The 13030-nt window shown below is 40.0% G+C and overlaps 1 protein-coding gene across 3 annotated transcripts in view; it reads left to right on the forward strand.

Moving 5' to 3' along the window:
* The window catches only part of ST18 (ST18 C2H2C-type zinc finger transcription factor), a 388994-nt gene that overhangs the window by 194910 nt on the left and 181054 nt on the right, over positions 1–13030 (forward strand). For all 3 annotated transcript variants that reach the window (XM_085605637.1, XM_085605639.1, XM_085605638.1), the window contains exon 4: positions 3674–3704. In XM_085605637.1, coding sequence (XP_085461763.1) covers positions 3674–3704 — 31 coding nt within the window. The remainder of the gene's footprint in view (positions 1–3673; positions 3705–13030) is intronic.

Here is a 13030-nt window from a genome sequence, read left to right on the forward strand (position 1 = left end):
CCTGTGATGCCATATGCAATGTCACGCTCCGTGATGTCATGTGCTGTGATGTCATGGACTATACAGTCACTTGCATACTACCTAACTTGGTTAGTCCTCCCACTTCTTTTTTAGGACTTGTGCCCTGGGGATGACTACTCATAGCCTGCACTGAGATGGAGTGTGCATGGTGTTAGCAGATGGACATGTAAGCAGGACCAGGGTGTACTATGATACGATATGATAAGAGGTATTTATAATGTGCACTGTCACTAATGACTGATCATCCATGAGCTAGCTCAGTAACAAGTGTAAGGATCTGTCATGGAATGGACCAGGCAGTTGACACATAAGAAGTGTTGGAAAAGGGTGGGAGTGATTCTCTAAGCTGCAGTGTGGAACAACTAGAGTTTGCAAAAAACAAAGCAATGGGATTGGAAGAACATGTCTTGTGTCAGTTGGAAGTCACAAGGCTCTCTACATTCATACATGAATATGTCTGACCAAAATGTCAGTACTGATGCTGCTGTAATGACATTTGAACACATTGAATATTATGCTATGTAACAGCATCACATTTTTTGGGCATAAAAATACAGCAAAGAAGTGGCACATCATTTGTCTATCAACATGGATACTTATACCCTACAATATAATGTGATTGGGAAATTACTCTTAATTTCTATTTACATGACATAAATCCAATATCAAGATGTGATATTGAAGAAGAAGTATAAGAATGTGATGCACCATAGTTTCTCATCTTCGATGTGAGTGCATAATTTAATTACTCAAGGATCACTTCTCTGTAGGAATGGCAGTACACACCAATGGGGCAACCTTTTGCAAAATGGTCCTTCAGGATCAGGAAGAGCATGTGTAAAACATTATTTGTAGCCCTTCTTTACACTGGACCACACACATATTCTGACATACTTGATGAGAAGAAAATGGTTAACAACAGCACGTCTCCTCAAGCAAGATCAAAAAGACAGTTGTGAGAGAAGGTCACTTCAACTATAGTTGTCGGTATAATGGATGGTCCAAGCTAAGGGTCAAAATAGCAAGACTGGTATAGTGGTGGCCCAGAAGGGGCAAGTTCTAAAATTGTGAATGTGAAGTCTAGGTTGTTCACCCAACACAAATTGTTTTAACATTATTACATCAACCCCTAGTCGACCAACACATCTCTGTGTTTCAATAAGAAAATACGATTGGGCTATTAGTGACTGAATTCATTTTGGGGGAGGAGCTTCCTACTAAGAAATGGAGATATTAGGGCCCCCTCTATCGGATGACCTGTACTGTCTCCGAGGTCCCACATGCCCTTGCATTAAAGACACGCTATGCAGAAAGGGCATATGAAAAGTGTTAACAACCTTAATCTAAAAATCACAATTTTAGAGGGGCCAAGACTTCTTGGTACATAATATGTAATTGGTGAAGGTTTGTAGTAATTTGGTAGCAAAAGTAAAAGATGGCCTGTTGTTGGTTTTACAGTAAATATGGGGCCCTTTGACTCTAAGTTGCGTTTGTGTTTGCAGACTCATAGGCAAAAGCTGATGATCTATGAACACACGTTACTATAAAATGGTTATTAATATGTGTTACGTGTTCTTGTGGGGGAGGCTCGTATCCAAGTGTATGTGAACATCGAGTTAAGACCTGTGTGACCCATTGAGTAAAAATGTAGCCCAAATCTGGGTTCCACAGAAGTGGGACTCTAGGTAACTGGGATGCTTGAGGAGTGGAGGTTGACGTATGCCAAGAGAAAAGAGTCGAATGATTCCATATGTATCACTAATCCAGGTAAGTGGCATTACTCAGGATTTATTGCCTTACTAGATGGTCACATTGCCTGACGTAAGAACGATATTATTTCTACTGAGAACGACATTGCTTTCACTGTGCCCTGTAGTGGTAGAGGCAGAACGTCAAATGTGTTATGGTGGTGCCTTAAGATACCAAAGACCACAATGGCAATGCATATCCCCTAAATGTCTGAGTGGGGTGTACTATAATATCATCTATAACATTCCTTAAGTTGCATAATGATGCTACGTAGCCAAAAGACATGCTGATGGGAGCAACTACCTGCTCTCATCTCACCCAGCACTGACTCAGTGCTTTATCCCAGGTAACATGCTGTAACTGTGCACTATATTTTTGTCCAGGCAATTTCTACATCATCTGCTGCTAATACTTGTTTTTAATTGTTCCTTTCCATAGATCACTTAGTACTATTCTCTTTCTGTCACTCAGCAATTGGTTATTTTGCTCCTTTTCCCGCAGCTTATGTAATGTCTTGTCTCTACATGTGCTATTCTGATTAATTATTGACTTCCTCAAACTCTAGGAGATTATTCTGCATCTTGTCATCTCTATTAATTGTCTTTTTTCCCCGTATCACAATGTCCATCCTCACTCTTCCTGTATAGGCCCCTTGCTCTTCACCTACCTCGTGCACACATTACGACAGATTTCAAACATCCATTAATGCTGCCTCTTCCTTACCTAGATCATCTCATCTGTTTCAGGGCAGGGAAGTCAGGGACCCTTAGAAATGAAAGAAATCCAGGTGAGCAGTCAGGGCTAGAATTACATTGGATGTCACCTAGCAAGAATTGTGATACAAGTTTGTGAGGAGAAGAATCTTTGGATGTTAAATTCACTAAAGGCGCGAAACACATAATAAATCCTCCTATCGCATTTTTAATATTTGTGTTCAAGAGCACTGGGATATGGTCCATCTCCAGTCTGCAGCTCCAATAAAGACAAAGGGCTCAATTGTTTAGAAATTATTTTATCGTTTTTCATGTATCATCTGCCTACAATTTAACAAATAAGTATTTTAAGTCCTATACAACGCTTATTAAACTAAGCATTCCTCTTAATTTGCTTCAGACAGACATGTGCCATATACAAATTAAATAGCCTGTACGGTGAAGGCTCTATCTACACGCTGGGCCTAATTCACAAAGGTAAATGTATACTTTTGTGTAAGTTTATGGTTATTTGCAATTCACAAAGGATTTTTACGAGTAGTATTGTGGTGGAGACAATGCACATAAAAAGATTGGCAGTCGTATAGCCTTTGTGAATCAGGTGCACTGTTTGCGCACTGTTTAATACATTCATAAAATAAGGGTGCTTTAGCTAATTTATGAAACACACAACCATACACGAGCACACACACAAGGACCCAAACAGGCAGATGTACACACACGCGCCGCACACAATCTAGATCCTATTAACAAGGCCGCACTTTACAAGTGGAACATTTGAGGTTGTTTTCATAAGATGGGTCATGTTCCGGGCCACCTGTCAGCTCTGTAAACATGCTTTGCATCCCGGTGTGGGCAGGTATTGAAAAACACCAAGTTTTACTCAGCTGGGAATCAAATCAGCCATTTGCAAAGCAATGATGTCCAGCCCTTCTCAGCAAATAATAAATACATCCTAAGGTGTGCCGGTCCTCACAATAACACACAGAGCTAATACTATGCACTGAGTTAACACAATTCTAGTCTGGTAAAACTGCCAGTAAAAGAGGCGGTTCGAATGTGTTTGCAAGAAAGTCACCTGTGTTTTGAATGTACTGCTGTTGTGATTACAGATAGGCAGGTGCAGGCTGTGAAAGGCGCTGCCCTCGACATGTAAATTGATTCATTCTGCCCTCTGTTTTTGTTGACAGTGCAAGTGGACTCCATTGCAGAGAGGCTCAGGTAAGAACTGACGTCCTGTGTGCGCAGCTCTCCGAATCTCGCTTTGATAAATGCAAGCGTTGTAATGGCCGCGCGGACGTGCGCGGCGCAGAATGCTCTTAACGGACACATGCTCCTCAGGGTTTTTTTAAACTAGTGGGAGCAACGGGGGACTGTTTAATGTATTTATTTTTCAAGCCTGTGCCTGATGTGCGCACAGTACAGTAGTTTTCCGTTTTTTTCTGGTATTGCTACAGCCTCTGTCAGCTCTTACAGTCCAGTCGGACCCCTGTTAGCTCCGACTGCCCACGGATAGTATTAAACTAGCTCACGTTACAATGTGCACTGTGGAAATGGCTATGACGTATGCCGTCGAAGAAAAAAACTGGCAGACAACTGTGCTAAATATGGGGGAGTGTGGGTGGTAGATGATTTTAACTAGACCTTTACTGTCGTTTTTCGACTGTGATTACAGAATATTTATTAGAACTTTTTAAACCGGCTCCCAAGTTGTGGCTCTGTCAGAAGAATAGAAGCGACACTACTTGTCGGGCGTATATTGCCTCTCTTTAGGTTACAGCCCATGTTTTCAAGCCTCACAATGGTAGCTATGAACTCGTGTGTCGGACTAAAGTGTGTGTGTGTGTGGAGGGGGGGGTGCATGCGTGTGCGTGAGACAGTAGTGTTTATAGACATGTTTTCCAAAGATGATAATGTCAAATGTTTACATTGCGAGTGACTTTCCTGAACATTTGCTTTACATTGATTGTACTGTCTACTTTCTAAACCTTTGCAATTTGAATTCTTTTGTGTTTTCTACAATGCTTGTGGTGCGACGCAGCCATTTGTGAATTGGTATAGTCAGTGGAAGTATACATTATACCAGAGAGGTGCGCGGCAGTCTGAAGTCGATGTGGTGTGGCACAATCTTTGAGCAAGTCGGTGGGCTCAGGACTGTAGTTTGTGTTGCATAGGTAGGCTTTCAGCCCTCAGCAAAACTGTAGGAAGTTGTCTTCAAGCCTGAGGTTAAGGGGAATCAGATTCCACCCGGAAGAGCTCTGTCTGTGCAGAGAGCTCTCTCTCTCTCTACATCACTTAACTTGTTTGGGCAGATGGCAAGCCGATTGAGGGAAGCCCAAACTTGGTGTCTGGTCATCTGCCATGAAACACAATAGTTTGGCCTGTCGGGAAATCCACAGGGACCTTAATGTTATTGATTAGCAACCTTCAGTGTTGCCGTCAGTCCCTATTCACAGGGCTGCATTGAGTGAGATGATGAATATGGAGCAGGTAACCATGCAGCTCTTTGTCATGCAATGGCAGCATTCACAATCTTCCCCAAAGCGCTCAGCACCATTTTGACCACAATGATCCAATGGAAAGGCTGGTGTCAGCAGATGAATTGAAAATAGTAACACCAGGAAGTTAGGGGCTGATTTAGAGTTCGGTGGATAGGTCACTCCATCACAAACGTGATGAATATCACATCCGCCGTAATATAAGTCCATTATATCCAATGATACTTCTAATACAGCGATTTGTTCAGGACTAACCTGTTCACGGAAATCTAAATCAGGCTATTTGTGTTCTATCGGCAGGGTGTGAGACTCCAAACCTTCTACTATCCTGTCACAGGTTTAACATAAATTTATATATCACATGTTGTTGCACCCATGGACTCCATTGTACTATATCTTTCTGAGAGATCTGAGGTTTGGCAGTGGACGACAAGTTGATGTTGTTCCCTCACGGTTATTAAGAATGGCCTGGTTTCCTACGAGTGGCTATTTGGTATCTTGTTGTTTTTTATTAATTGGAAGTTAGGTTGCTTTCCTTCTTGACTCCATCTGCTGGTACTAAGCCTAAGTGGAAGGAACTGGGCTGCTTGGTCAGCCATGATCCATATGTAAAGTATCACATGAAAACTTTTCCTGCTTTTCAAAGTAAGAAGTTATACATCTTAGTAAATATCTTACACAACATTTTTCCTCTGTTCAAGTTGTAATGTGAATTTTCTCTACCGAATTTGGCATGTTTGTGTCTTTAGCCTATTCCCTTTGTGAGTTAAGCAAAGTTCAGATTTCAGAGCAAAGCTTTCTTCATTGAAAATTGTATTAACCACTTGTTTAGAGCAAACTACAAATGTATGGAAACCATGCATCTGATTCTCAGTGTCACCCTTGAAAACCTCAGCGGGGTCATATCATGAAAAAGGTGCTCTGACACACCTGTTCTTGATACATTGCACTAAAGTGCATACACTTGAACTCAAAAGTGTCCAAGTTAGTGCATGAGCTGCAGACAGCAGAGCTTGAAAACAAGGGTAGGCAGCCGCTGTGCTTTGCTGTCTGGAGGTCGTACACAGCCATCCCACCCTACTCCCTGCTGAGTGACATGCTGCTGTTACTCAGCAATGGCCCTGCCCCCATCCTCACGCTTTGTTCAGGGCTGAGCATGAAAAACAAAATGGTAATAAATTACCATTGTATGTTTAATCTCTGGGGCTTTGGGGGACTTTTAAGTGGCGTGACGCTGCTCCGCTCCAACAGAGGAGACTCCACTGCTATTGCTAAAGCTTTGCTTGAATGTATGTTTGACGGTGTCTATTCAGTTGTGTTATGTGAGTGTGAAAATACAAGTACAACTGAAAATTAAAGAAGGAAAATACATTCTTATTTTATCACTATGAATGTTTTATAATATAACTTATATTATAAAACATTCATAGTGATAAAATAAGAATGTATTAACTGTTCTGAGATACTTATATTATATAAGTATCTCAGAACAGTTAATATTGTTACTAATAGTAGTGATATGATTAATATTTTGGTTATTGTTGTTAATGCTGTTACAGCTTCTAAATTGTAATGGACCTTTTGCCTATCTAGGATTTAAAAAATATTTCGAACACACTTTTACTTTTTTTCCTCAAGCTTAGCAGCCCACCCTCCTCCCTGCTGAGTGACATGCTGCTGTCACTCAGCGCCTCCTCCCCACCCCCGTCTGATGCTCTGCTTAGGACGGGGCATGAAAAATAAAATGGTAATAAAATACAATTTTATTTTTTATCTCTGGGCTTTGGGGTGCTTTTAAGTGGGGCGACGCTCCTCCGCTCCAACGGAGAAGCCCCTGCTTTTATTAAAGTTAAAATGTTGGCTGTTTGCTTCTGGCGGTGCTTGATTGAATAGCATCAGTCTTCAGTTTTGTTCTGTCCCTAATGGATAGGCAAGTGTGTTTCTTTTGTACAGCAAATCTTTACATTAGCAGTTGGTATCATCTGGCCTGGGTATTTGCATATTGTTTTAAACGATAAGATTAAATTGACCATATGTTATCTCCCATGGCATTTAACGCATAAGGCCTCTAGGTCCAGCAAAATTATATTTTGTTTTTCCAGCTAACAAGCACTTATTATAAGAGTTGAGTTCAGAGGCCCACTGAATAGTAAAATCCAGCTGTTTATAGCCCTGATGGTGTCCTTGGCATTCGCTGGTATAAAAGCTGTGTCAGTAGGAAGGACTGTGAAGACAGGCCTTCAAACACTAACTTTTATGTACTCTTCCTTTGGTAATCTCTCAGCAAAGATATACATTCTGAGCTGTTTGCTATATAACTACATTGCATCACTAAAAGGTATCTAGCATACAAATGTGACTTATGCAAACAGCAAGAAATATTTTCAGAAGTGTCAATGCTAATTTTAATACTGCAAATTTCTACGTTTGCATTATATAGCCTTGTCTCCTGTATATAGTGCCAACATCTTCTACAGTTCCAAGTGTGGTGTAGTTTAATGTCACATGCCCTCTGCAGATCAGGTATATATTATAAAGTTTCACTTTTTAGGGAAATTGATAACTTTAGCAGCAACAGGGACTCCGTGAAAAACACATTACACTTGATAGGTTACTTTTCAATTCTTAACTCTTCTTTCATTTAGAACAAGCTACCTATCGTGTTATGCATGGGGTTATACAGTAAAAATAAAAAAGCTGCACAAGATCACCATTACAGGCAAGGCTCACACAAAAGAAAAAGGCTTAAATCTCCACATTGTAGACCAACAAGTATTATTTGCATAGATTTGCCCATTTTCAGGGATGCAAAGAGCCCAAAAAAGTACACTATGGAAATCTAGGCAAATCCTTGAGTCAAGGCGTTCTCGTGTGTACATGCAGGGAACTTGGTTGGGATCCACATTCTAAAAACTTGAACAAGTAGTTTATTTTTACTTTATTTCTAGATGGGAAGCGTTTTTTCATTGTAGAGAAACCCTTTGTTTACACTGTATAACAATACAAGATTTTCCCTATTCATTAAACCTAGTAAACTACTTGCCTTTCCCAGGGGTAATTTTTAACGATGAAAGGGCTTGCAAAATCTTTCTAAATACTACAAATCTTACATGTTTGTGGGTGCCCACATCTTTTTTTGCTGGGTAGCTCACCACAATGTCCCCTTTGCCAGTGATGGTTGGAAATGTACACTAACGGAAAGAAAATATCTCATCTGTAGGCAGAAATGTTTGCTATTCTTAGGGCTCAGGATCAGGACTTTCATAAATTTCAGAAGCTTTTTTGTGCTCATGATTTCCACCTTTGCCTGAATAAAACTCTTTCTGAACCAAGCCTTTCGCAAGGAAAATCAATCTAAACAGGTTCAGGTTCAGAAACAAGTTTATTTAGACATTTGTCCATAAACCATTCTAAAAAAACACACTTGACAATTAAAACATTTAAAAGGACCCCCCTCCTGGCTACCATAGCCCCAACCCACTACATTCCATCATTAAAATTCTGTTTAACAGATTGTAAAAATCAAGCAATTCCAACTGCCACATCTAAATAACGCATTTCAGACAATAACTCCGCAGCTTTATTCCTATGGATATCATCATATTTAAAAAACAGAGGTCTTAAAAACTTGATTCGATTTGCGAAATAAAAGATGCAGTCCATAAGAATATGCGTAAGGGTACATTTAACTTTCAAAGGGCAGGGGCAGAGATCACCCTAACCCTTAATATTTCATTTTTCAATCCTGGGTCTGGTAACTGTGATAAATAAGAGAAAACACTATCCTAGCCCAATGTAGCAAACGAGAAGCTAATGGATTATCTCGCCCTTAAATACAATAGGTCAATCGATTCAGACACTGTAGCAACAGATTCTCTCAGTGCTCGTTTGCCTGGAAAGGGGAGCCAAGATGTAACTGTACCACTATTTAAATGGAGGTTCCTAAGTGCGATCATTGTGGTTCTTACGGCCTTTGCCCACATCCTTTTACTGCATTCTAAACAGAACAATGTTACATTCAACAGAAACATAGAAGAAATGAGCAAAAGGCAGAAGAAAAAAATAAAGGTAATGGCTTGTTGGGCTAAACAAATATGGACTGGGAAGTGGCCCTGAATAACTGCCAATAGTGATGTCAGGTTAAGAGGAAGAGTCAAACATAAGTGTGATTCTTTCACCATATAAGTAAACATTTTGCTGAGCTTGGTAAAGCTGCTTGTCCCAAAGTCCACCGCCATTCCATAATATAGCCTTTCCATTAATTATTAAGTATAGAAACTCATATGAAAATTATATTATGTATGCTGCTATGCACAGAGATAAAAAAAGTTGTTTAATTTTCAGGCTGCAAATGCAAACGTATGATGGAGCTAGGAGAATCTGATATGATCCAAATTTACATTGGTTTTGCATACCACTATGAATTGTTGTTTCCTTTTAATAAAGGTTGTTGTAATCACAGAAAACACAAACAAGAGTATATATTCCACACTATTCTTAAATGTCCACAGCCGCGGCCCGTGGAGGGAGTTCCGTGGGGCGGTAAGGCGAGGCGGGGGAGGGGCAGGGTGGGGGGTTCTAAATTCCGGAATATGGATAATTACAGGTAAGTAAACAATTAAATAAATAAAACGAATTTCATAGCGCGCGCTGCATCGCATTTTGCGATGCAGCGTGCGCTATGAAATTCGTTTTATTTATTTAATTGTTTACTTACCTGCAATTATCCATATTCTGGTTTTTAGAACCCCCCACCCTGCCCCTCCCCCGCCCCGCCTTACTGCCCCACGGAACTCCCTCCAAGGGCCACGGCTGAATGTCCACCATATCATTACAATAAAGTATGTTTTGTTTTGGCAATTGAACTTTTAAGAGACAAATCTGTCATCAAAAGCACCTAATATAAGCCATTCATTTCAAAGTTACACAATACAATGCCTTATATCCGCTGTGATGTCACTGGAAAAAACACTGAAATATTAAGTTACCAGAAGCAATCCTAGACTTTAATGATCCCTCGATTCATTTGTAGTGCCTTTTACTGGACTTGGTCATTGCCAATATTGTTTTTAGAGATAAGTATTCTGAACACTTCATTACAATTTAAAGTTCTCCTGATGTTCATTTTGATGACCTGGGAGTAGTAATAAGAGGTTGGCGTTCATCTGGGTTAATGGACAAGGTTCTGTGAAGATGGACATCAATTAGTTGGTTTGTTCTAGTAATAAAAGGGGGTGGGTGGGGTGGGGAAGCAAGGAGGAGTTTGTACCCAGAATGCTGAAATCAAGCAATAAGTATATCCGAGCAGATTTGACCATATTCTTACTGCCCTCAAGTCTCTCTGCTGGTTACCTATTGCACTTCAGTGTCTCCTGCATTGCTAACCAAACAATGCATTGGACAAGGCCGGCCTTCATAAAATCTAAACTCAAACTGTAGTCAAAGTAGAAAACTCACATCCAGAATGTCTTTATTCACGACCATTTTCCCTTTTTTTTAAAGCTGCATTGATAGTACTCTCCTTCTCTGTCAAAAAATACAAGCTCTGGATCACTCTTGAAAACAGAAGATCAATAGTGATCTAGAATTCACAAACAATAATGACCTGGTTGGTCCCAAAATCATGATTCAATTGACTTTCAACAAGTGTACACAATGATTGATTCTCAGACTAAACATCCTACTCTTTTCTATAAGGAGCCTGTGAAGTCATTGCTATAAGTTTTCCTGCCGCTCCATGAGTAGGAAACAGTGACATTCCTCGGTGGCAAGTCTGGAGTACTACTCATAGTTGACATCTAAACCAACACTCTTTGTTGAATAAGCACAACAAATGGAGTGGCTATTTACTTATCCAAAAGAAATCGCTTATGAGACTAATTTAGGGGTCAGTATGTGCTATAGCAATGGTACAACTGGATTATTGTAACGGGCTATATCTTGGTATACCCGAGAGCAGTTACACAAGCTTCAGATGATCCAGAATGCTGCAGCAAGGCTCCTCCCGAGGATCCCAAAATTTCAATCAGTGAAAGAGCACCTTCAGAGTTTGGAATGGCTGCGAGTCTAGAGTTGTATTAAGTTCAAGGCTTTGTGTATCACATATAAGTCACTACACGGTACTGGTCCTCAGTTCTTGAGGCAGTCGCTGCACTGGTGCTCTCCAAACAGATGCCTTTGTTCAGAAGGGGCTAAACTGATACTCTCTCAGAGATTATTTTAAGTCTAATTGGGGTGGCAGAAGCTTTGCAGTGGGTGTCACAAAGCTCTGGAACACCCTCCCCATTACCAGCAGAAGTCTCCCCTCTCTGACATCTATCAGGAAGGCCATTAAGACCTGGCTGTTCTAAGAACAGTGCTCCAGCTCGCTGCTAGTCTATAAGCACCAAGACACCTTTGGTATTCGTGCGCTGTATAAATGTATAACATAACATAACATATGATATAATATAATAAGTTCAACCACGACTGAACACAAGTTAAGTTTTGGATAGTTGCAGAAAAGAACTGAGCCATCTTAGAAGTCACTTGCCCTGTGTGTGATATAGTCTCTATATAATTCTATATGGAGCTGAAAAATTTAGCAGGAAAGTATATACTTATTATGTTGATCCCATCAGAAGTATCGTAAGCACAAAACATCATAAGGTATAGTGGGAAAATATATTTAATATCCAAAGTGTCTATGCAAAAGAGATTCCTCTTATTAGAAAATACCCTCAAACACATTGTGGCATGCTTCATCATGCCGCAATATGTGACATGCTTCCAAAGAATACCTTCTAGTTGGAATGGGCTCAACCACTAACTGGGAGCTCTTGATATTATACTTAGGAATTAGAATTCTTGGTAAGTTGCTCTGGCAAGGTTAGAAAATATATGGTCAGAAGGTAATGGAGTTGAATTGATCATCCATCCTGAAAAGGCAATTAGTCAACCTGTCTTGGCCAATCTTATGTGTCGCAAAAGGTTGATGGCTTTCGCCAGGACCGTAAGATCTCTATATACTGTTCTACCTCTAGAATACGTCAGTATTTTATTTTATTGAATTATTTTATCAGAAAAATATTTTTCTTTCTCTTGAAAGGGGCAATAACTTTTATGAATGGGCACGATCATGAACTTTCCCCAGTACGAGATCTTCATGTTGCCATAATAACAAATCGGATGCTCATCTTAATGTATAAAGTGTCGCCTCATATATATGTATAAGCAATATTACAGCATCAATGGAATTACACTAATATATCCGTCTATAATGATTGCTGATATCTAGCCTCATAGGACATCCCAGTGCAGTTGGCTACAATGAAGGATGTCTAGCTGTTGTACCGTAGGGTTTCAGACTATTATTTAGGGGGCTTGCATAAGGTTGCGATCGATAGCAGATAAGAGGTTTGGAATAGTCATATCATGCTTGTTCCTTTCTTCTTTTGTGTAAATATAATATTTGCCTTCATGCTAAATAACCAGCACCAAGTATGGAACAAGGTGGCCTCATACTAGGAAAATTGATTAAATTAACCTTTCTAGGAGTACAGTTGGATCCAAGGAATATCATTGTGTAGACCTTAGGCATAGGTGCACAATCTATCGGTCCATCTTTATTTAAAATGAGTTTCTTAGGAATTTTCTGTGTAAGGCATCCCTGGTTTATCTATCGCTACTCAATGTAGATCGTTATCCGCATGTCCGAACTCCGGATAGTGACTAGTGAGTTGTGCCATTTTTGTTACATCTGCTCATTTATCCTGATTCCAGGCTTCATAAACAAGTTCGACTCAAACTGGCCTCAGACAAACAAACCAACAACCTTCTTGAAGTCACTAGTATGCTTAATTTTTGTGTGTGGTAAACAGAGAGAGAAGGAGGATTCCCGGCAGAGGAGCAGATTGGGATCCATGCCTATATTTTTCAATGCTGTTAGAAAATGCAATAATGGAAAAGCAGGTCACTGAAAAATGGAAGTATCTTATTCGTACCATATTCCTGTAAAAAAACAATATTGGCTGTTTCTAGTGGCAGCTTGGAATGAGAGAAATGAGGAAT

Source organism: Triturus cristatus, chromosome 5_1 (genome assembly GCF_964204655.1).
Source record: "Triturus cristatus chromosome 5_1, aTriCri1.1, whole genome shotgun sequence".
In the NCBI taxonomy this organism is placed as follows: Eukaryota; Metazoa; Chordata; class Amphibia; order Caudata; family Salamandridae; genus Triturus; species Triturus cristatus.